Source organism: Pelobates fuscus, chromosome 10 (assembly GCF_036172605.1).
Source record: "Pelobates fuscus isolate aPelFus1 chromosome 10, aPelFus1.pri, whole genome shotgun sequence".
NCBI classification, from domain to species: domain Eukaryota; kingdom Metazoa; phylum Chordata; class Amphibia; order Anura; family Pelobatidae; genus Pelobates; species Pelobates fuscus.
The window spans coordinates 128,864,213-128,889,233 of NC_086326.1; the positions used below are offsets into that span (position 1 = coordinate 128,864,213).

The following is a 25,021-nucleotide window of genomic DNA, read 5'->3' on the forward strand; positions in this document are numbered from 1 at the left end:
GGTCTATCCGGTCATGCAAAGCCGGCCGCGAGGGAGTGACTCCCTTTTATAGCATGACGTCCGGAACTCGACGTCAGGACGCTAACCCGGAACGACCTGTCACTCAATTGCTTCAAGACCAATCAGGACGCCTCGGAGGCGTGTTTACTTATCTGAACAGGGCATTTAACAGTGCTTCTTTCATTAGCTCATTGCCCTGTCGTGGTTCTAGCTTGTTCTAGTCACTCAGTGCTCGTGTATTCTAGTTATCCCTTTTGGTTTTGACCCGGCTTGTTTGCTCTACTCTGCTTATCTCTGTTACCCTTGATTCGGCTTGTCTCTCGCTTACCTGTCTTCTGTTACCCTCGACCTCGGCTTGTCTTTGACCATTCCCTACTGTACTACTTACGTTAGTCCGGCCATTCTAAGGTCCGGTATACGTATCTGGCTACTGTTTGTACTCTGCGTGTTGGATCCCTGTCCCGATCCTGACAACGAGGTCACACATTTAGGCTGGAAGAAAGGAGATTTCATCTAAGGCAAAGATTAGGTTTTTTTTTTTTTACAGTAAGAGTAATAAGGATATGGAATTCTCTGCCTGAAGAGGTGGTTTTATCAGAGTCCATACAGATGTTTAAACTGAAATTGGATAAATACTTGCAAAAACATAACATACAGGGATATCATTTTTAATTAGTGGGGTAATAGCTGCTTGATCCAAGGAGACATCTGACTGCTATTTTGGGGTCAAGAAGGAATTTTTTCCTAATTTGTTGCAAACTTGGAAGCGCTACATACTTAGTTTTTTTGCCTTCCTTTGGATCAACAGCAAAAACATATGTGAGGAAAGCTGAACTTGATGGACGCAAGTCTCTTTTCAGCTATGTAACTATGTAGACCATTTTTTTATTGCAGGTATATTAGTTTTATTCTCTGATTAGTAAGAGGTTTATTGACTTATTGTCTATTTACAAGTAATTATATTGAAGTCAAGTTTCTTAGCTGGTTTACTAATAAAGATGTTTTAATAAAAACCTTTATACAAAGATAAGTAAAGATTTCTTTATCATTTAAGAGAAATTCCTGCTTTAAATTTTGGAAGGATTTAATTGTGTTTTCTACTGATACATTTTCTCTCCATCTATTCAACTGAATATCTACCACATTCTCGGTTTTAATCTTTACATATAACGATCTTATAATTTTATCTTTTAATCCGAGCTTGGATTTTAAAATATACCAAATTTTGATTACATTTTCTAGAACAAGATTTGACGATATCTTTCATATCATAGGTAGACGAAATCCACAGTACCAGAGTGTACCAAGTAAAAAAACACTTGGAGTAAAATTACACAAACACATATATAGACATAGCCGAAATGACCACACTCCAAGGACTTTGTAGAGATTTTCAAATAAAATTTAACTTGTATTCAATCAATTTAAAAGGTCAAAGTTTCAGCTCCCACATGGAGCTTTCATCAGGACAAAACATGCGGTCATTTCTGCTATGTCTACATGATCCTTGCCAGACCAGCACCGGGCACCACAGGATTACACCAGGAGTGCAAGCCCTCGCTATATATATATATTATAAAAAATAAATAATAATTAAAAAATTTAAATATAATTTTACATAAATTATATATATATATATATGTAATTTTATTGTATTTTGATATTAATATATATATATATTCATAACAAAATACTTAAAATGAAATTATATATATCTATGTATATAAAAATAATCAGAAATATACATATGTCCATATACATTATTACGTAAATAATCTCATAAATATACTTGAAGACTTCAAATATGTATATATATTTCAATTCTATGTGTGTATTTATGTAATATTTTTACATAATTAAGTAATTTTATTGATTGCAATTTGGGGGACCTGCCTGACAACCCAGGACGAAAGTCCAGAGAATTTGCTAGCACTATATTTACCCTGTAACTTTCCAAGACACTCTAAAACCTGTACGTGGGGAGGAGGGGGGAGGGGGGGGGCGGTACTGCTGTACTCGGTATACTTTGCTGAACACAAATGTTAGTGTTTCAAAACAGTAAAACATATCACAGCAATAATATAGTCAGTGAAAATGAAGTTTTCACCCAAAAACGACACTTTCACCGATGATATTGTTGTGATACGTTTTACTGTTTAACTGTTTTGAAACACTAATATTTGTGTTCAGTGAAGTCTCTGAGTATAACAGTATCCCCAGTGTACAGGTTTTATAGTGTTTTTGAAAATTACAGGGTTAAATGGGTGGGTACAGTAGATGAGTAAGAGGAAAATTACAGCTAAACACACACCGCAGAAATGTAAAAACAGTCCTGGTCCTTAACGGTAATAAAATTGAAAAATGGTCTGGTCACCAAGGGGTTAAAAAAATCATTCTTCAATATTGTAGTAGATAAAATGAGAGTTCAATGTTCATATTACATTTTTAAATATAACTTTGTAATTTTACAAAAAACAAAACAAAACACTGCTGATTAAAAGGGGGTTGGGACAACCCTAAATTATTATACCCTTAAACACAATAAAAGGGCAGTTAAAATACTAACTTTCATTAAATAATGAACAAGAAGTGGTGGGTGTTACTCTATGGCTAATCTTGCCATGTGCAAAGCAAATCAAAGTTCTCTTTACGCTCTGCGTATATCCCAGTAAAAAATATAATGATTACATCATTGTGTATCGGGTCCCAGGGTTCCGTACATTTTTCCTAAATTCGTACATTGAATCATGCTGTTAGTGGTGTAAGTTTGCCAAGTAATTTAAGGATCAGAATGAGGGACATCTAAGAGTTCTGTAAGTCCTCCTTAATGCTTGACATGACTCGAGTATCTGCATCTGTAATTTGTAATAACCCTTTAACCCCTTAAGGACACATGACGTGTGTGACATGTCATGATTCCCTTTTATTCCAGAAGTTTGGTCCTTAAGGGGTTAAAGAGTTATGCACAACCCTTCTGTGTTCATAGTTGCTTGTGAACCATAACATAATAAGTCTCAAGTGGTCTACAGATGGCTTGGCTACAAGGAATACATTCTGTCCAAACATCGAGCCCTGAAGGAATTCTTCCAAAAAAGAACCTTCTGTCACCACGACACTGACCCAATTTCAAAATATTTTTACTTTTCGATCAAAACCTCAGCAATGACCATGTTATACTACAATAGATTCTCTAAATAAAAAATATGTTTCCGTTTCTATTAACCATACATTTTTTTTATTTATAGTTCTTACCAAACTACAACAATAGTATTCAAAAGATACTCGAAAATAGATAATGTTTTATTAACTTAAAAATCATTTTAAGTTGACCTATTTTTAAAATAAATATGCAACATGGATGTCAATGTTTTAGAAATACAAGGAAGAATTCAATATAAACTAAAGCATTTACCAGGGGTGTTAAACTAGAAAGTTAACCATTGCCTGACAGTAACGAGAGCTGAATAGTAATATTTTAGGGCAGATAGCTTATAGTTCAACAGCCCTGACCAAAACTTAACTTGTTCCCCAAAAATATTCAATATCCACGGTGGATGGGATAGATAGATCACCATAATCACTTACCCAGATGTAGAAATTTGGGATGAATGATATGCTGAGGCGAGGATGCTTGTGCTAGTGACAGCACAACAAGCAGGATAAGGAGATCTTTTAAAATCATTTCCAGGAGTCTGAACTAATGTAACGAGGTCAGTGTTGTATTTATATGGCAGAGTCACTGTCGCTATGAGCATTACACAGGGCACAGAACACCAACTTTTGTTTTTACCAGTGTCCTGATAAATGCTTAAAACAATACAGTCTCATCAAAACACACTAGCCTGGATGGTTCTGTGTGCGCCTAGCATTCTAGCTGCAAACTGACTATTGGGGCCAATATCAGCACTTTTATATTGCCAGGCAAAAAGCAACCTCAGCTGGCATCCTGTAAGCAAGGTATCAGTTATATTAGGGAGACACAGACTCCAACTACCAGGGTGCTAGGAAAGTCCCCGCGATTCCCACTTACGAGTAAATGCACAATTCCGATCCAATATTTGCTCATCTAACATGCTTTAAATACTAGATATGAATATGTGTTTGCATTGACATGGAAGAGTCACTGAAGGTGTCAGTGTTACAGTGTCACAGCTGTGTGTTTTTATGTTTTATGCTATATTAATCCTATTAACACTACAGGCTGGATTCTATTAGCAGAATACGGGTTTACTTTGCTTACCGCATAGAAATGCTCTCATACAGGGTCATTCAGTAAATTGAGAATTTAAAGCGAATTCAAGGAGAGGCCAAAGTAGCCAAACTGGAAGCATAGCTGACTTTGATCATTTTCCCAGTTGAGCTATTTTGGTCTTAAAGTGACACTCCAAGCACCAAAACAATTTTATCTAAATGAAGTTGTTATGGTGTCAGGAGGCCTCTCTGATCACACTTACGTCAAGGGTTTAAACTGTTCTTGAATGTCCACTCCAGCCATGATGTCCACTCCTCCCAGGCGGTATTCGGCTTCTGAAATTTCACTTGTGCTGTTGCTGCGTGCCTGAGAGTGGTCAGCTGATACTCCCAGCCAATCTGTGACTCCCATTTGAGAACGGTTTAACCACTTGCGGTAAAAGTCCCCCGAGACCTCTGGCACCATAACAACTTCATTTAGATAAAGTTGTTTTAGTTGCCTGGGAATGTTCCTTTAAATTTGTGATTCTATCTATCTATCTTAAATGAATTTAAATATAAATCCCATATTACTAGAGACTGGGAAACACAGATAAGCACTGCGACCAGGTTAGCTAGCCAAGTTACTTCATGGAGTGGCCACAGTTCAAGGCTAATGATAAAGTGTGCTTTGCAATAGTATTCTTATGTTTAATGTTTTGGATTTTAAAAATATGTTAATGCTTTATCTATACATGTGTTCTTAAGTTTATATGCCAAGATTGTCAAGGGGAACCAACTATAATAATAGTCAAGAGTTAGAACTCACCATTTCATTAAAAAGCTCAAATATAGTTTTATATAAATTATAAGTGAAATAAGAATTTCATATTTTAATTTTAAAGCCATTTCCCATGTATAGTTACAGCAGCCTAAACATCCTTTGGAGGTCATAATATTCTTATGTATCTAAATAGCTAAAGACGACTTTCCCCCCAAACCCAGAGTAGAAGTGAATGCCTTCTCTCTCTCTTATTTTTTTTTTTCTCTGTGTTACTCCCCCTTTTCCATTTATGAGCAGGTAATAGTAGCACACAACCACCCTATACACTCCTGAAATGACATCACGTTTTAATAGTTCAAGGCCCCTGAATTTTCATGACTATCTTGCCAGTTATTTATTTTATCAGTAGCATGGCCTTTCAACATTTACTGTCCTATTTTTAAGTCTTTTCTTTAAAACATTCAGTGTCCTGTCAGTAAGATGCGTTCCCTCTTTGATGATCATTGTGGTTATGTAATGACCAGAAAAAATAGAAAAAAAATGGGATCGGTGTGAAAATGGGTGTAAAAGGGAATAAACACCACCTCCACACTGATCCCATGCACCAGGAGGGCACTCCAGCAATGCCCATTGGGCTTAACCCTAGATACTAGCAACAGAAACAAAGAAGCAAAAAATCACAAACTGAATATAATGCTGACAGGAGATAAAAATGTAGGCATCGGGGGGCGGGGGCCTGACTAGCATGGCGACTGGATGTGAATTCTATGAGCTCCTGGTGAAACACGCAACAAAACCCTATCTACAAGCTGTTCCACACAAACTCGCACTGAGTTCAATATAAAATTTGACCGCTCTACTGAAAGACCGTCTTGGGAGCGCACCCCGGGGTTATTTACCTCCTTCCAAACGCCGGTACCGAGTGAGGCCTAGTAGGCGCTGAGACGGGTTGAGGCGGCCGCTCTCCCAGACCCGCGCAGGCAGAGCTCCAAGCATGATCCTGATGCCCCGCTACCCCCCCTTTGGACCGGCGGGGGTGATCCCGGTCCCCATCCTGGTAACTCCCCAGATCCTATGAAGAGCTGTGGCAGGGTCGCAAACTGCAGCAAGGACACCGGAGGTACACTAAAGATGGCGGCTGCCACGAGTACTCCAGTGCTGGGAAGAGAAGCGAACACTATCCACCAACGATTAGATGCTCTCTTCGATGCGTTCTGGAGAAAGCTGGAGAGCAGGCTGATCTTACCTAAAGCAGAGGCTGTCCATTCCACACGGTACCCGAACCGCATCCCGGCATGTAAGGCAGTTCCCGCCAGAGGCTCAAGGCGCATAAGACGGCGGAGGTTGCACTGTCGCAAAAAGAGTAAGGCAATTCACCGGCAGGCATTGAAGCTGCTTCCCTCCATGCCCACGAGGACAGAGAAGTGGAAAATAAGAGAGGAGGAATGGAAGCAACTGCAGCCACAGAACCCATCAATTCCACCTTCAGCAGCGAGCCTGCAAAATCAAGCTATGTGGGACTGTGAAATACCTGTTAAAGGGATAGGCTGATGGCATTATATTTTAGTGCAGGAGGTGTATGCTGTTGACCCAGCTCCCCTTAGCTACCAATCTCTGTTTCTTTTGCTGAACTTAATAAGCCACCAGTGTTCCTCTCCTTAATAATCAACTGCCTACTAGATACAGCCTATTAATACTTAGTGTACCCGTGTTCCTTTTATTATCCGTGTCTAGCTTGTTATGCCAAGGATAGAATGAGCTAATACTCACCATGTCTATAGTCCTTATCAGTCAGACTATTCTGCATTTGCCCATCTTTTAGACAGGATTGCTCACCCTGCTTACTATGTCACGGTTTCCTTTTTAATGTCTACTGCAAAGCATTGCTTAGGGTGCTGTCTACATTTAATCGTCTACTAATATAGAGCCTTTTATTTCAGACAGTGGAGCATACTATTGTCGAGCATATTTTTTCTTCTTATAGTTACTCATGTTATCGGGAGCCACATCACCATAGCTGTTTAAAGATAGTTACCTAGAGCAAGCCTTTGATACTTAACTCATGCCGTTGTCTTACATACCTTTTAAAAATTTGTGCAGATTATGCGAATGTCGCACATTTGTTTTGCTTGTACACAACTGTGCTTCTGTGCTTATTGTTGCTGTTGTGGCACTATGAGCGTATATGTATTTGGATGCACAACAAAAATAAAGAATAAAAAAAAAAAAAAAAATGTAGGCATCATAGCATCCAGTGGTATGGAACAATGTAACCAGAGGGAGACCACTAAATATCTGAAGTAACAGAAAGTATCAACACAGTAAACTGTGACTCCAAATAATAAATAACGAACTAGCCTTCTAAGGCTACTCCCATGCCTAAGTAAGTGAGGAGATAAAGTTACTAAACACCTAAGTCTGCAATATACAAATAGGCTTTATTAGTCCTGGCCCTTTATTCTAGAGGATCAGCAGCAAAATAATAATCAAAGGTAGGACAGATAAAGTAAAGTAGAGAAAGCCTCTCTCCCTGTTAAACTTACTAAATAGGCATAGAAGAAAAAAATGTAAAGGAAAAACTTAAATCATAACAAAAACATGTATCACACAGTGCAGTGACGTGCCCATGTGTGTGGGCCAGGACCTATTAAGCCTATATGTATATTGCAGACTCAGGTGTTTAGCACTTCATCTCCTCACTTACGTGGGCATGGGAGTTTGTTACGATTTAGGATTTACATTTTTTTCTTCTATGCCTATCTAGTAACGCTCACAAAAAGAGAAATGTATCCATTTTAATTTATCCGTCTGTCTACGTTTGATTATTAGGGCTGTCAATCTTTTAGACAGTGACCTTTCTCCCTTTGGCACTTTTTCTGGTGTTTAGGTACTAAGTGGAGATTAGCCTTATAAGGCTAGTTCAGTATTTATTACAAACCATAAAATGGCCGTCCTTTTTGAAACAGAAAATTCATTGTTTTTCTGGAAGAGGAAAGGGAAAGTCCAAGGTCAAATCCTAGTGGCCTCTGTCTAATCTAGCACTTACACAGTATATAAAGACAGAAGAAGACACGTGTTCAGTTCTGCTCCTTTGTGAGCTTGGTTTGCCTGGTTTGGAGACCACTGACCTACACCACCACTGATTGAAGGGTTCATGGGAATGGGTAACATGTTGCTCTCTTTAGACTTCCTTTTAACTTCAGGGCCAAGAACAGTGTAGACCCCTGTTGTTCTGCCTTGGAGACAGGAACATGTTATCCTAAAGAACCCCTATGTATAGTACCACTATGTTATATGTGTGTTGTAACATGACAATTGTATTGTAATAATGTAATATTCGGTAACTGCCTATTTATGTTTCAAAGACATTTAACGACCTCTCTGTTTGTACATTACGAGAAGATGCATGCATGGTAATTGGATTGGCACGGAAACTGCCAAGAATTGTTGAGTCCAGTAGAGGTATTAAGGGATTCAGATGCAAATTAGGTAATTACACGGAGGACAAAAACATTGCTGCTGAGACAGCAGGAGCTAAATTCCTATATGGACAATCTGTTTTAACATTTCATCATTTAATAATTCACACTTTTAACATGGTGTATATTTTTCACAATTTATTCTAAAATACTCACATTTTATGTGTATAGTTTCTGCTCACATCCACATGTTCTACATAGTTAGTTATTTTCAATACTTATTCTGTGAATCAAAATCTTAAACCTCTATCAGTAGGATTTCTACTAAAATATACTAGTTTATATGTTATAAAAAAACATTATTTTATTATTCGTAATAATTAACAGTTTCTATACCAACTATTTAGATGCAAATGTGAGTCTCCTAAAATTACAATAGGAGTGATTCTCAAGCTGATTAATTAACAATATCGGCGACACACAGTCTGCTGTAGTGGTTGTGGTTCCAGGAGTGTCTTGGTGTTGTTCCATGTTAACCTGTCAAAGAAAGTATTTATAGTTTCCCTGGGTGTCCGAGCCACATTCGTTGTGTCCAGTCTTCTCTCCTTAACCCCCTAAGGACACATGACATGTGTGACATGTCATGATTCCCTTTTATTCCAGAAGCTTGGTCTTTAACCCCTTAAGGACAAATGACATGTGTGACATATCATGATTCCCTTTTATTCCAGAAGTTTGGTCCTTAAGGGGTTAAGGGGTTAATAAACTGCGCTCATTGGCTGAGAGCAATCAGCTGATGAGAGAGCTCAGCCAATGTTCGAACATTCCAGCCGCCTGACTAATATCTTTGAGGAGACGCCTTAGAGCTGCAGATGTTTTTACAAATTCCTGAAGTTCTAAGCAACTCTTACCTTTGAAATTAGGGAAAGCTGTGCTGGTGTATAAAGCGACGATTTACAGCAGTTTCAAGCTAACAGTTAGAGTTCTCCTTGCAGTGAAGAATTAAGTGATTGGATGATGCTAGGGCTGCTGTGATTGGGTGTTGCTAGGATTTCAGTGAATGTGTATTGCTAGGGGCTACAGAGTTAGTTGATGCTGGCGCTGCAGGGTTAGACGTAGCTAGTGCTGCAGTGATTGGTTGTTGCCAATGTTCATTATTTGGGTGTTGCTAGGGAAGCTAATGATTGTTCCGAGAGACAATTGGAAGAGATACTGGGAATGACAGCAATTCTCCAGAACAATAAGTAAAAGTTATGAGGCAGTAGGACAAAAACCTATTTACTTGATCGTGTATGAATTATGTTACTAATGGTATATATTTAGCAAAGGCAAAGCAAAAGCAATTCCGAGGCCCTCTGCTTAATGCAGAGAAACATATTCAGTTTGTTTTTTCTCATTATTGATGAAAGCACTTTGGTCCAGAATTTGTAAAAAGTTTCCTTACGAAATATGACTGTAAATATGACCTGTCAGGTTACAGAACACATCCTTCCAGACTGCTTGATAGTCAGGCTCTGTCACTCAGTGTCAGTTTCGGGAGGGCTGTTGTAACATTTAGTGTGAGCACATGATTAAACATTATCATCCTGCGCTTGTGGTACATATCATTGTATTCGGATCCATAGATGAGCATATCAGCAGTGCTCAGTATACGAGGCCTTCCTAAATGACTGCCCTGCCAAGCAACCTGTCATTTTGGAGCAATAATGCGACAGAATGGCATTTAAAGATAAGCACATTGTCAGTGTTGCTAATTGCATTTCCATCCGCCAGTCAACTCTGGCAAATGCCATCGCCCTCCCAATTTCTGACCTCCCAAACGTCACTATCATATTAGTCATCATATATTTGTTATCATATATTATTGCATTATCCAATTTAATATATATATAGAATTGTAATTTTTTGGGGATTGTGAAAGTGAATTATTCATTTCTTGCGAGGAAGTGCCTTTTTTTTTTTTTTTTTTTTTTTTTTTTTTTTTTTTTTTTTTTACAAAGAGCTTATTCATGTTTTACCACTGGGATCCTGTTGCTGGACTGGCAGCAGATTTAAAGCAGGGCTCAATGCCAGGAATTAAGAAGCTCTGTTTAAATGGATCAGCTGGAGCTTGCAAAAGAACTCGACTATTTCTACTGACAAAGCACATATTTGTTCCTGGGTCACAAACATTGGCCAGTTTAAAGCCATCAAAATTTTCAATAATTGCTGTTGACGTAATTCTTTTCTGGTGTTTGCCATTCATAGTTACTCGTGTGCAAATGCCATTTCTCTTTAATTGAAATTCAAGTAAAACAAATGAACATATTTCAATGGGAGGATTCAACCAAATATTCAGCCTGCATGATTTTTGCATGTAGCTAATCATTTTTGGATATGGTTAACTTTGATTGAGCAAAAATGACTAAATGGATAAAGTTATTATTTATACTTGTTTTCCCTTCATTGTTTTCCTTCTGGCCATCTTGCAAAAAAAGTTTTGATATTTTTCCATGCAGATTTATCTACTTTTTTTGGTTTTAAGTGACATCAGGACTTAACGATTTTTCATTTCATTTTAGGGCCCACTTTCCATAGCAGAAGACGAAGGAAGACTAAAGGCCTAATTCACAATTTTGGATAATGTAAGTTCTTTTTTTGTTTTTTTGTGTGAGAAACCCCAACTCCTTTTTTATTTTAATGCAAATCTTAGGGAGAAGTACTTTATTTAAATACTTTAGATAGCACTGCTTGACCCACATGCTATATATAAGGGAGATAGTAAGGATCTTATTTGAGGTATACAGTTTTTTTTTTTTTTTTTACATAATAGTTCATAGACCAACTGGATTTGTGGATTTATGGAGGGGGAATGAGTCCGATGGCGTGTTCTTCCTCTGCTTATGTTATATTTATTAAAATGGGAAAGTTGAATGGGTTGGGAGATTCAGGATCTAATCATAACAGAATCTTAGCATGTGAACCATTTGTTTGATTTGAACAGATTACAAAATAACCAAAGTGCATGTCTTAATCCCTGTTATGAGAGCACATATATAATAAAATGTAAAATATATTGAATTTAGCAACACATTTATCTGTGGTCGAGCTGTCAGTGAAAAAAAAAATCAGTTTTATCATATAACTAAAAAAAAATCACTTGACAGCTTTTTAATTTTTTTTATAATTTGTAGTTTATGGAGTTTGATGAACAAAAAAATACTTGAACTAGGCAGGTTCATAGCATTTTAGTATAGCAATCCAACAGCAGTGTACTCTGTAATATACTCAGATATGCAGAGAATGAACTAAAAAGTAAAAGACAAGTAAAGGTGTTGAAACAAAAAACAACCTAACAATTAAAGCAAGGTGCACATCAGTTATGACATTCATATGCACTTCCAAGTACAAGGTATGCTACAGGGAATATTAAGAGTCACTAGCTGGCTGACATAACTTCATAAGAGTGGTTATGACCTGTGACGAACTGGACCTCGTCACGGGTTCTTGGAGGGGCATACTTACCAGCCTCTTAGCCTGTGACTATGGCCCCTGTGATAAAACTTAGTTTAAATCACTATTTGTGCCTGTTGGGACTTATAACAGGAACCATTCAATCTTTCGAAGTGGCACTTCGAACTCCCAAACTCTAGAAGCCATTCAAAGTGCCCTTCGACCACAAGGTGGCGGGCCATCTTGTTCACATGGACCAAAACCACGAATAGACTTCAGGGGGACTTAGCCGCGAATGCCCTGGAAATATTTACGTAACGAAAACCTCGTGGTTCCCTGTCGGTCCTCCAGCGGCAGTTAGCCACGATTCTATGGAACTATTTTCGGCTATGGGACCATGCCTGCGGTCGGTAAAAATATGACTTCCATAAAATTTCTGAACCCCTGAACTGATCTGGGTGATTTTTGGATGTGTTGGTCACCCAGATCAGGGCTATCAGGGGATGTAACATTTGTGGGGATATTATGTGTTTTGGGACTTTTTAGAAATGTGTGTTTTTTGTGTTTGGAGATAACCGAGTTTAGTATAGTGCTTGACTCAATTATCTCCTAAGTAAAGGGGAAGGCTTATTGTATTGTATGTGGGAGTGTCATGCATTTAATCACTATTCTTATTGGTTTGTCATTTTGTGTCCCTGTCCCCAACAGGGTGTCACCCTTGCATGGGGACTTGCATAAAAGGCCAGCGTGGCTACCATTAATACAGAATGCTTTACCCCTACATGAAGTCTTGGCTCATGTTTGGGAGATTGGAGAACAACATACACTCTGGGGATTGCTATATCACAATACTCCCCTGAGTATAATCACTAGCTCTTATAAGAGCTGTTCCTGCTATGCTCTCTGGACTAGGAGAGGTCTACCCGCTGGAAGCAGGATCCTGGTCTTCGGTCGGTGGAGGATGGCAGACCCCAACTAAGCTGCGGCGGTTTGTGGGGTTTACGATGCTAATGGTGTTCCAGTGCAGTGCTTATGGTGCTCGCAAGGACTAGGAAGCAGCGATTGACGAAGGTACCCAGTCTGGGGGCCAGGCGGTCTGTCACATGGCCTACCTTATCTATTAAGTGAAACTTTGTGGGACATAACTCACTTTTTCAATTAAAATCTATCACTATCAGGGATTTTTGTTGCTAAGAAAATATCAGAGGCCAGGGCTTTCTCATAAAAAAAAAATATCTCAGGGGGGATATCATGCCATAAATAAGGTGCCATCGTAAAAGGATGAATGTCAGAATGAAAAAATTTGCAGTGACTAATACTATCAGTACTTTTGGTTTCAAATGGGTATCGTCGGCAATGTAAAAAACTTTTTAAAGTCCCCAGCATCAGACTGCCCCCCTTGATTAACCCACAGAGTTATTGTCAGCCAGGAAGAGGGCGCATGTAAGAATGAGGTTAAACGAGCCTCGGGTGTGAATTTGTGTGGTTCTCCTAATTTGGTAAGAAAATTATCCCATGCATGTAAGGATATTTGAGTGGAAAGAAAAATAAATTGTTCGTAGAGATGGAGATGTCCAAATATAATATAAGAGATGCATCAGTCAATTGAGAGTGTTCCATGCCCACTTGGCTCGGAAGGCCCATGGGAGCATGCAGATTAATCATTTGTGGCCCATGGGAGCATGTAGATTAATAATTTGTGGTAGTAGTGCTAATTTGTAATATGCTAATACATTGGTTACTCCTATCCCTCTTCATGCCGGGGACGTTGTAATATATAAATAAATTGAACAAAGACTGGATTGCATTACAGTACAGATTGGTTAATTTAATGGGGAACATCTGAAAAATATTTTACATTTTTCGCAGAAGCATCTTTTTAACAATATTAAAGGGACACTATAGTCACCTGAACAACTTCAGCTTAATGAGGTTGTTCAGGTGATAACTATAGCTCCCTGCAGCCTCTCTCATGTAAACACTATATTTTATGAGAAAATACAGTGTTTACATTGAAAGCTAGGAACACCTCCAGTTGCAGTCACTCACAGTGAACCAGAGGGACTTCTGAGTTGATAGAGGCATATTATGTCACTCAGATCTGCTGTGCACGAGCATCCTGTGATTCAGTATCTCCTCCCACTGCATGCAGACACTGAACTATGAGGATATGCTGATTGGCCAGGGCTGTGTTTGAATCATGCTGGCTCTGCCCCTGATCTGCCTCCTTGTCAGTCTCAGCCAATCCTATGGGGAAGCATTGTGATTGGATCAGGCTACTACTTCTGATGAAGTCAGCAGACTGTTTTCTTTCTTTTTTTTTTTTTTTAGGCAAACAGCATGCAGAGCTACCACTTCTGGCTTGAATACAGTAAGATTACTATATTTATGGAGGCATGAGGGGCCCAGGGGGGCTAGATGGTGGTGTTAACACTATAGGGTCAGGAATACATGTAGTTGCACTGGTGAGCACATCTCTGCGGACTCCATATTGGTCAAGTCTTTTGTCAGGGTCTCACCTGAGTTGGGAGTCTGTAGCGCAGATATGTTGCTCACCCTTGCAGATAGCCACAGGCCAAGGTGGTCAGGTAAGAATTCACCTGGCCTGTGGGGCTTTGCACGGGGGCTGTGCACGGGGGCTGTGCAGGATGAAGTACCAAGTCGCAGGACAGGCAAGGACTCAAACAGCAGGATAGTCAAGGGATAGCCGAGGTCAAAGGATGCCAGAGGACAGGAACAACGAGGAGTAGCCAAAATCAAGGGATGCCAGAGGTCAGAGTAAATGTAGTCAGAAGCCGGGGTCAATAATAAGTAGCAGATCAAATGACCGGAACACAGGTACGAAACACACAACAGGATCAAAGACTTGCCACTGATCACAGGGCGAGGCTGAGTTTAAATACCTTGCTGATGTCTGATCAGGGGCAGGTGAAGCACAGCCAAGTCAAGATGCAGCCCCCAGTGTTGTAGACATACCAGGATGAACAGGACCGGAATCACTTGTCAATATATAAAGCTGCTGTGGCTCAGAGGTAAGAAGCAGGACCAGGACTGAGAAGTTCTCCGGTCCAAGTCCCCTGTTGGGAACTCCTGGAGTGACCATGTCTGGCCGTCTGTCTGCCCTGGCAAGAAATGTGACACTTCTGATCCACCTGAAATACCTAGATTGTTGTTTTTTATAGGGTATCACATATTTCTGTGCTGATTACTGCCAAGAAGCAAGAGCCAAGGGCTCTCTGGCTGCTATTGTGGTTCCAGAGTCCATAGTGCTACTTTGTCCTGTTCTTTGAGTCTCAGTTATTTATGACATGATGTGTCGGACTATCCAGCCTGTGTACCAGCTCATGCTTTGTTTACTGACATTACTCTTCTATGTGCTCCTTGTCTGTCTCGACTATCCTTTGGTTTCAGCGTTCCTGTCCCCTGCCTGTGTCTGGTACCTTGTATCGTGTAATTGTATTTTTTTTTCGTTTTGTATTTTTGTATTTTGTTCCTCCCCTGGTCTTCTCTTAGTCTAGTCCTGTTATTTTACAGTTCTACCTTGACATTAAGCCCGGCCACTTTAAGCTCCGGTAAAAGCCTCTTGCTTTGCCTTGTTATGTTGCTGCCTCTCACCTTCTGAGGATCCTGCAGCCAACCCTGACATAAACAAGCAATATTATTCTGCTGCCTAGATGTATAACCTTCTCTTTGGCACTGGGGACATTTCCTCTCTTATAAGGCATACCGCAATCATTGACTAGGCCTCTCTGTTAGCTTAAAAAGAATTGGAGATGGATTTTAAAAAAAAAATATGAATCATATTATCAAGTATTATGATGATAAAATACTTGTTATTGATTACAGTAAAGCCACAGGACATAATTATTTTTTATAGACTAATAAAAAACATCAACTTTGGAATATTCTGTCCAAAAGCAACAATTTTTTGAACTCACTCTCAAGTAAAGGTTAGGTCTGGTCCGTGTGTTGATGGCCCTATATTTAGTATGGTAACCTATATTAAAAAAAATCCCTTAACCCCTTCATTAATAAGAACATTATGTTTGAAAATGTACATTAGATTTATTTAAATGCATAGCGAAAAAAAAAATATAAGTTATTTTGTGTGTAGATTGTTTTTCAGACAAACTTAAAAATGAAGAAATATGTTAATTTTATTTTTCATTTATTTTTTCATTTATTTTTCATTTATTGTTTTTTTACAGATTTATTTTATTCCTAACACTTTAGTGTCTCCCCCCTCGTGTCAAAAAAAGTTGAAGAAACCTTTATTCACTTACTTACAGTTCTGATATCCCTAAGGGTTTGGTCGCACTCCTGCTCTGCTGACGTCAGTCGATTTGGTGTTCTAAGGTACATGCACACGCATTAGGCCTACCCCATAGGAAACCACCCTCTAAATCCTTTCCTATGGAGATTTTCTTGACGCTGGATGTCCTCATGTAAAGTGTGAGGACATGTAGCGTCATTTCATGGTATCAAACTCCATGAAACACCAGAAAGCACCTCTAGTGGCTGGTAAATAGCCTTAGATACAGTCTTAACCCTGCATATTTCAACATTTCAGTTTCTCCAAAACTGTAATGTTTTACATTGTAGGGTTAAGAGAACAGGGACACTGCACCCATTCTACTTCAATGAGATGACGGGGTGCGGGTGCCTATAGTGTCCCTTTAAAATTTAATGTGAGTCAAAGCTGTACTTATCCCTCCACCCATCATTCAACAAACAGTGAATACGATGACAAGTAAATTGCGATCAGGTGAAATGAGGGAATGATTCTAGTAAACAATAACAAGCAGGTTTTAAAGGAGTACTGTTTTTTTTGTTTTTTTAACTCCCAATAGTATTTTGCCTCAACATTGTTACATGTTGTTTTTTTGTAATCCTGTGGTCATGCACATTTCACAACACAATCTCACATGATCTGTAAAAATGCAGACATAAGCAGTTGAGGATTTATTTTTATTTTCAAGTTAAGTTTTCTGAAATTCCAACCCAACCAAACAGGCAATTAGTGACAAAGGGATGATCATTTTCATTTAAATAACAAAGGTGTTTGGCTGAACATGTTGTGTGTGAGTAATGTCAGGCGATGTGTATGTTCCCTCCATGTAAACATGCTTTTTGCAGAGTTCCATGCTGGTTCTGGAAAACAAACACGCTGAATGTTAAACTGCGGACGAACTCATCAAAATAATTTTCCTTAGTCTTCTGGTATCCCCCATGCCACTATCAAAACAACTCTTGTAAACTAGGAAAGGTCAGAGGGCACATTTCTTTGCGATTTAAAATGTTTAGGCAATAGGACTATTGCTATGGGTTTTTTCGGAGATCCATTATATGAGGAATCCCTGTTATATCTATAGCAGTGATTCACCATTTTTTTGATCGGACTCAAATTACATATAATGCATTTGTTTATCGACCCATTCTTTAATTTGACAATTACTGCAGTGACCGATTCTTTAGCTGTTCTAAAATATCACAAAATTTAATTTCTTGACCCCTTTATTAGACTATTCCTAGTATCACAGAGGTCTTCATTGGTGGACAGTGCTGCTACAGTAATACATTTATTACCTGGAACATGATAAAATGATAAGACTGTTCCAAGTTCTAAGGACCCATTGAAAGAGTATGGAGACCCAATCCAGTTGGTAAAAACCAGAGATTTAGAGCATTGTATTGTAGCCTAGGAGCTGTAATTTAAGGACTTTAAAGGAATACTCCAAGTACCATAAACACTACAGTTTTCTGTAGTGCTTATGGTGGCATGAGTGCAATGGCACTCCTGGTATTATAGTTACTACAGTGGAGTTTTATTTTAAAGTATAATTTTTGGTACGTCATGTTTGTATAGATTTTTCAGATTCAAAACATGACATAGAAATATTTTATATTTAAGGAAAAATGTCACCTGTTCTTAGCAACTCTGCTCCTCAAATATTTTATTATTATTTCCAATTCCTACCTTGCATTTTTTTTTTTTTTAATCTTCACGAAAAAAATAAAATAATACAAATATTCAATTAAAGCTCAGGGAAGATTTTGAATTTTTTTTTTTTTGCAATCAGTTTATTTTTATTTTATAGCATTAGAAAGAAAGGTTTATGAAACATATATTCAACATTAGTATATATTGACATTGATTGAAAAGTGTTAAATATTTTCACTGTTTTTATAGCCTCCAATGAAATATTAGAGAGATTGAAGGTAGTAGGGTATTTATTTCTTTAAGAAGACTGACGGCTAGGGGCTTAGGGGACCCTGGGGGTTTTCTTATTAGCCCAGGCACTGGGAATACCATGGCCCTACTTTGAGGAAGGTGTGTCTGTTTTGTGGGGGATAATTTATCTAATTTTTAGGGCCAGAGTTATTAGACACCCTTTGGATCTGTTTGTATATTTATGGCCAAAGCGATTTGACATACTCTTGCATTAGAGTTGGTGTAGTTGGACATGTTTTTTTTTTCTTCTTCTCTTTTTTTTAATTTGCAAAACTGTGAGACAGCCGATTGACTCCCTCTTATTTCATGGTAAAGTTTCGGAGACATCACCGTGCATTTTTGAAACATATTTAGAATCCTTGTTTTTTTTTTTTTTTTTTACTGGTATTTCAGAGTCATTTATTATTTACCATGTTTAGAAAATCGATATGATAAATATTGGAAGTTTGGTGAAATTGGTAGAGAATTCTTCCTAGAATTGCAACTTCATAATACTTCATATTGCAGCTTATCTTGTGGCCTTCCAATCTTTGCTTTCATTTATCCCGAATTTTTGATTTGCAGATGAAAGCCTTGCATACATCGCTAAATTTAGCAATTGGCTGAAAACGTAGCTGACTTAAGAGAATTTATTTGTTTGGCTATTTTCACCTTAAATTTGAAATTGTCTTGGAATTACCACGATTTCTCACTTGAGTGAATAACTCTGTATGAAAGATCTAGAGCTTTTTACTACATTTACTGACACAATTACCAAACACAAGGTGGTGCTACAGCAGCATTATTATTAGTCCATAATACAAAATAAAACAACAGTCTCTTTTAAACCTTTAAGTGTCTTTAATCCTCATATATGCAGCAGTAAACCAACACAAATTCTCAGACAATCAAGTATAAAATATTGTGGAGGCATTCTTTAAAATTACAGCCCCTCTGAAAGCAGTTCTAAGGACTGTTGTCCAGATTTTTTTTTCTAACCAAATACCACTAGATCTTTGGGTATTTCTTCTTTCTAAATATTAGACTCTACATATCAGAAAGAAAATTACCTCTCCCAATATACAACTGGCAACTTGCATAGATATAGCTTCCCTTTACATTACTCCACAAATCCCTTCTATGTGGACGGTCTTCACTCTTAAAAATTATGCTAGAAAAATGTAAAAGCTTACGACTTTCTTGCATGGTTCTTCAAAGACCCTCCTCCAGAAGGTCCAAGAGACCTATAGTTGCTGTATCTTGCTTCCATATGGCAAACTAATGGATTCCTTTGGATTTCATTATTACCAGTATGTTGATGACACACTTTCACGTACTTCCTTGTATCTCTCTGCTCCTGACCCGTTCTCTACTACATTGTGTTAGTCAATCTGCATTTTCCTTTTTGCCCTTCATTCTATCATTCGCTCAATTTCACAATTTTTTTTTCTCCAAAATCCATGTGTATTGAGTTTTACAGGCCAGTCAGGCCTACCCCACTACCCCCACTCCCCTCTACAATCTATCATGAACATCCCTTCTAGACTAATTTGTTTCCTCCCTCTTCTAGTCTCTCTATTATCCCCCCCATAATTTCCAAATCTTGCCTACCATCCTGCAACAAACACTGCACCAACCCCCTCTCATAACTATGTTGTTTTCTCCAAATAGTTTGTTGCTTATCCTTTTTGTTCAGTGTCTCTTCTTGTCAAGATAGACAACAAGGAATATAGCTGAATAGAAAGAGGTATTACTGCTTATGATGCTTAAAGAAACACTTTATTTATTTTACCTGAGTTTTGTTGTGCATTGGACCTCCAAACAGACAGCCCCACCCTTGCTCTGCCTCTTTGTCTGACATCATCGGAATTGATGATTTCAGCCAATCCAATACGTTTCCGAAGGGAAAGCAATAGATTGGCTGAGATCATCAAATAGCCGGGGTGGGGGCGGAGCCAAATGACAGCCAGGCCAATCAGTATCTCTCAGGAAAGCTCAGCGTCTCCATGCGGAGCGTGGCTCCATGCCTGCATGGACTGTCTATACTCACCAGAACACTACAATGAGCTGTAGTTGTTCTGGTGACTATAGTGTACCTTTATATGTATGGCTACATGTAGTGATACCGGAGAAACTGACGGAAGCCAAGCACAGAGAGATGGACACAGGTTTCTTCAGGAAGGAAGAGATTCTTTATTGGATCACCGATCGGGACTCAGAGGGACTAGCGTCACCAAAATACAGCAAAGTCTGAGTACTGAATACATAGAGTACATTCCTTATATAGCACTGTAGCTCCTCCCACAATTAACTACACCCACACATACCCTTAACCTATTTAATGAATAGAGTCTAAACTCATCCATCCGGTCTAACCACGTGGCTCATCTGATACAAAGGAGAGGGACGCGTAATTCCAGTTCTTACATTCCTGCACCTGGTCAGTACAGTGATAACAGTATCTTAGCTACGTGTTATTAACTAACTGATACTACAAACACATATACATACATATGCCTTGTGGCAATCTTAGCCTGCTAAACTTGTATTTTACTGGAATTACATCACATTCCCCCCTTTGATGCCTCTGATATTTCACAATTACTTGAGGCATCACTTAACCTTGGTTTGCATATACCTCAGGTTACCATGAACCAGACCAGACTTATCTTATGATGTGAATCTTTTAACACTCATCTTCCTGCATTGGTTCTCCTTGATCTAGAGCCTTATACTTCCTCTCTGCTATACTTCCTATCAGGCTTTGCACAGACCTAACTACTAAGGGTATAAGACACGGTAGGAGTAGACACAACAGTAAAATCAGTAGGACTCCACCTACCACTGCCTTAAGCCCTCCAAACCACTCATACCAGCTACCAAACCAACTACTTGGATTGTACCCTTTCCATACCTGAGTAGGCACATGCACTAGTTTAACCATATGGCTAGTAAGCTCAGCTATTGCTTGCCCTTCGTCATCTATTTGAAGACAGCAATTGCTCAGGTTAAACTTCCCACATACACCTCCCTCTACTGCCAAAAGGTAATCCAAGGCTAATCTATTTTGGTACACTGCTGTCCTCATCCTGGTATTATGCTTCGCTAGAAGATTGAGTGCTTGTGAGGTCTCATTAGTAATAATCTCAACCACCGCCTGTAATCTTATAATACGGTTGAGCATATAAATTGGGGTTCTATAACCAAAGGTACCATCTTCTGCCCACGTGGCTGGCCCATAATAATCTATGATACGCTGGGGAGGCCATTCATTATCTTCCCAGGTGCCTATCTCTAAGGGTCCCCTTTTCTTCCTATGATTCACATCATACACTTTAACACCTAAAGTCTCACCTGTTTCAATCGGTAACAAGAAGAAGGATGGTTTGAGCATACCCAACACACATGCCCCTTCCCAGTCCTGTGGCAGCTCCGAATAGGCTTTCTTACCACAGATCCAGTACAAATTTGCTGGGGCTCTCCAAGTAGATGTGATGGATAGATCAAACCACACATCCTTTAAATTGGCATATCTAGCAAACGGGTTAGATGGTTCTGAGACATTTGAAGCCGACCACCAAGTTGTATTCTTTGTATCATCATCATAAGCTTTTTGCCCTAGACAAGTTAATTCTCCTACAGAAGTATTATACATTATTCCTTTCCTTGCTATGCAAACATAACCTATGATGGAGGTCTTTAATCTCCACTCAGATTTACCTCTAACACTCATATGATAATCGGCTTGTGTAGATATTAATTGGTCAACTGCCTCAGAACCGGACATTACCTCCTTTGCTTCCCAAGGCCATTGGTCTCCCATGTTAGTACCTCCACACACATAGCAGTTGGTAACATTAAGACTACCGGCAATACTTTCAGCTAAATCGATGAACAGGTTTTTAGCATTATGGGGGATCTTATTATCTATACTCATCTCTTCGTAAAAGGAATGGTATACTTGATGAGTCTGGGAGGATACCGTATCAGTCTCTATTCCTATAAACAATAATGTCCCAGGATCTAAACCCGTCCCGTATATTTGAAACCCAAATAAATTTCCATACTTATCTAAGAACTTGTCGGGGTTATTAATGAGTATATGGACTGGGTTGCATTCCATAGACTTACAATAAGGGCTAGTCGGCAACTTAGTCACTATCATGTCTTTATCTACTGTCTGTCCCCAAGTCGCCCACCCCACACAAGACCAATATGGACAAAAGTTATAATCTCTATTTGGGCATCTAGGACTTACATATTTATTTTTGCTACTGGGACAAATATATTTATCGTTAGACCCATACGTCCTCTCCCATCTAAGATCCCCACATACATTCCACGGCTTTCTACCACTCGATATCGCTTTACACGCATCAAATAGCAGAACACCCGAAGAATGTACGGATTCTAACACCGTTTTATTAATTAGGGTCCCCTGAGGATCTCCATTCCTGAGAGTCAACCAGATTGTACGAGGCTGATACTCCGGACTGAAGCACTTAGGTTCTCCTACTCTTAAATGGCACACACTATAATCTATATTTAAGTATCTACATCTCGATACATCTCCTTTACATTCGTATTGTGAATGCCAAATTAGGGTTTGGGAAATATGGTTACCTGTTCTCGTAGTCTTAATGCATACCTCACAGCTAGGAGTGTCGGTACCTCTACCTTCCTGAATATAAAAACACATATAAATAAACACTATCAAAAGCACATCTTTCGCCGTCATCCTCAGTCTTCGTCCGTGCGATGGAACCTCAGCTTCCAGGATGTGAGGGCTGCAGGGAATGGAGTTCTGCTCATCTTCACAGGTGTCCCTTCGAGACTTTCCTGGCTTATACACTATGTGATGGTAAGCGGACAGGCTTTATTATGGCCTTCTCACTCACACCTGTAACAATAAAATTTGTAATCCACAATAATTCCTCGTTACTCCGACTGAGTAGTGCGTTTCAACCGGATCTTGCAGGGATTCTCTGGATCTGCTGTAATTTGCCAAGAATCGACTGCTGCTGGTTTAACCCTGGAGTGATGTATCCACGGAGTTACTTCGGCTACTTTTATCGCTGTAGGGGTAGACAAAAGAACAACATAAGGACCTCTCCACTTGGGCCCTAACGGTACATTATTCCACTCTTTAATCCACACTTGGTCTCCTGGATGATAACTATGAACAGGGGGATAAATATTCACAGGTAATCTATCTTGTACCCATTTCTGTACCTCCTCCATAGTCTTACCCAACTCTACAACCTGCTGCCGGGTAATTCCTTCTCCCAACTGACTCAAGTCCCCCCTTAAGTTACCAAGTACGGGAGGTGGTCGCCCATACATGATTTCAAAAGGAGAGAGGCCCATCCTTCTGGTAGGGGTACTGCGGATTCGCAATAAAGCTATGGGTAAGAGAACGTTCCACTTAAGTTGGGTTTCCTGACACATTTTAGCCAACTGGTTCTTTATAGTTCTATTCATTCTCTCTACCTTACCAGAACTCTGGGGTCTATATGCAGTATGAAGCCTCCACTTTATACCAAGCATATGAGTCAGTTGTTGTAGGCACTGATGAACAAAAGCTGGACCATTGTCCGATCCTATAGAACAGGGTAGTCCATATCGGGGTATTATTTCTCGTAGCAGGAATCTCACAACTTCTCCTGCTTTCTCTGTACGAGTAGGACATGCTTCTACCCAGCCTGAATAGGTGCACACAATTACCAGCAGGTAACGATGTCCACCCGACTTAGGCATCACTGTAAAGTCTATTTGTAGATCGGACATGGGGAGTCCCCCCATAAACTGAACTCCTGGTGGCTTTACTGGTCCTTGTCTTGCATTATTCTTAGCACACGTTACACATCTGCGTACAATGGCCTGAGTCAAGTTGGACAATCTTGGTATGTAGAAATGTTTTCTAAGAGATTCTTCAGTACTGTCTCTCCCAGAATGTGTCCCGTTGTGATAATTTTGGACAATTTCTACCGCTAGCGATGCTGGTATAACTATTCTTCCATCTTCTAGCTGATACCACTTGTTCTCCAGATACTTTCCCGGTTCAGTCTTTAACCACTCCTCTTCTTGAGCTGTATAAACTGGAGTCCATTGGGACAGTGGAGTTGGTATAAGAGCAGCTATATGCCCTACATACTCCTGTCTTCCTGATTCAGCAGCACGCTTAGCTGCACTATCTGCCATCCGATTTCCTTTGGTTACATCACCATCTCCTCTCAGATGCGCTCGACAATGTATGATACCGACTTCTTTCGGCTCCCACACTGCTTCCAATAGTTGTAGGATTTCGGCTGCGTACTTGATTTCTTTGCCTTCTGAATTCAGTAGTCCTCTTTCTTTATACAAAGCTCCGTGGGCATGAGTGGTTAAAAACGCATACTTAGAGTCCGTATAGATATTTACTCTTAAACCTTCAGCCAATTGTAACGCTCGTGTTAGTGCTATTAATTCTGCCTTTTGTGCTGATGTTCCTTTCGCCAGTGGCCGAGCTTCTATCACCTTGTCTATTGTTGTCACTGCATATCCTGCATAGCGGATCCCTTCTTTCACATAACTACTGCCGTCGGTGTAATATTGAACATCGGGGTTCTGGATGGGAAAATCACGAAGATCTGGTCTACTTGAGAATACTTCATCCATTACTTCCAAACAATCATGTTGACTTTCAGTAGGTTGTGGCAAAAGGGTAGCTGGATTTAAGGTGTTTACAGTCTCTAAATGCACTCTTGGGTTTTCACACAACATTGCTTGATACTTGGTCATACGGCTGTTACTAAACCAATGATTTCCTTTGTAATCCAACAACGTCTGTACTGCATGTGGGACTCGTACATAAAGTTCTTGACCCAGAGTGAGTTTATCGGCTTCAGCTACTAGCAGGGCGGCTGCAGCTACGGCTCTTAGACAAGGTGGAAGTCCGCTGGCCACTGCATCCAGTTGCTTAGACATGTAGGCAACAGGTCTTTGCCATGATCCCAAGTACTGTGT

General features: G+C 39.4%; 1 protein-coding gene across 1 annotated transcript in view; it reads right to left on the reverse strand.

Moving 5' to 3' along the window:
• The window catches only part of LOC134575368 (elastase-1-like), a 31,111-nt gene extending 27,269 nt beyond the window's left edge, over positions 1–3,842 (reverse strand). Inside the window, exon 1 of the mRNA XM_063434658.1 lies at positions 3,586–3,842. Coding sequence (XP_063290728.1) covers positions 3,586–3,682 — 97 coding nt within the window. The 5' untranslated portion in view covers positions 3,683–3,842. The remainder of the gene's footprint in view (positions 1–3,585) is intronic.
• Positions 3,843–25,021: the final 21,179 nt, after the last annotated feature.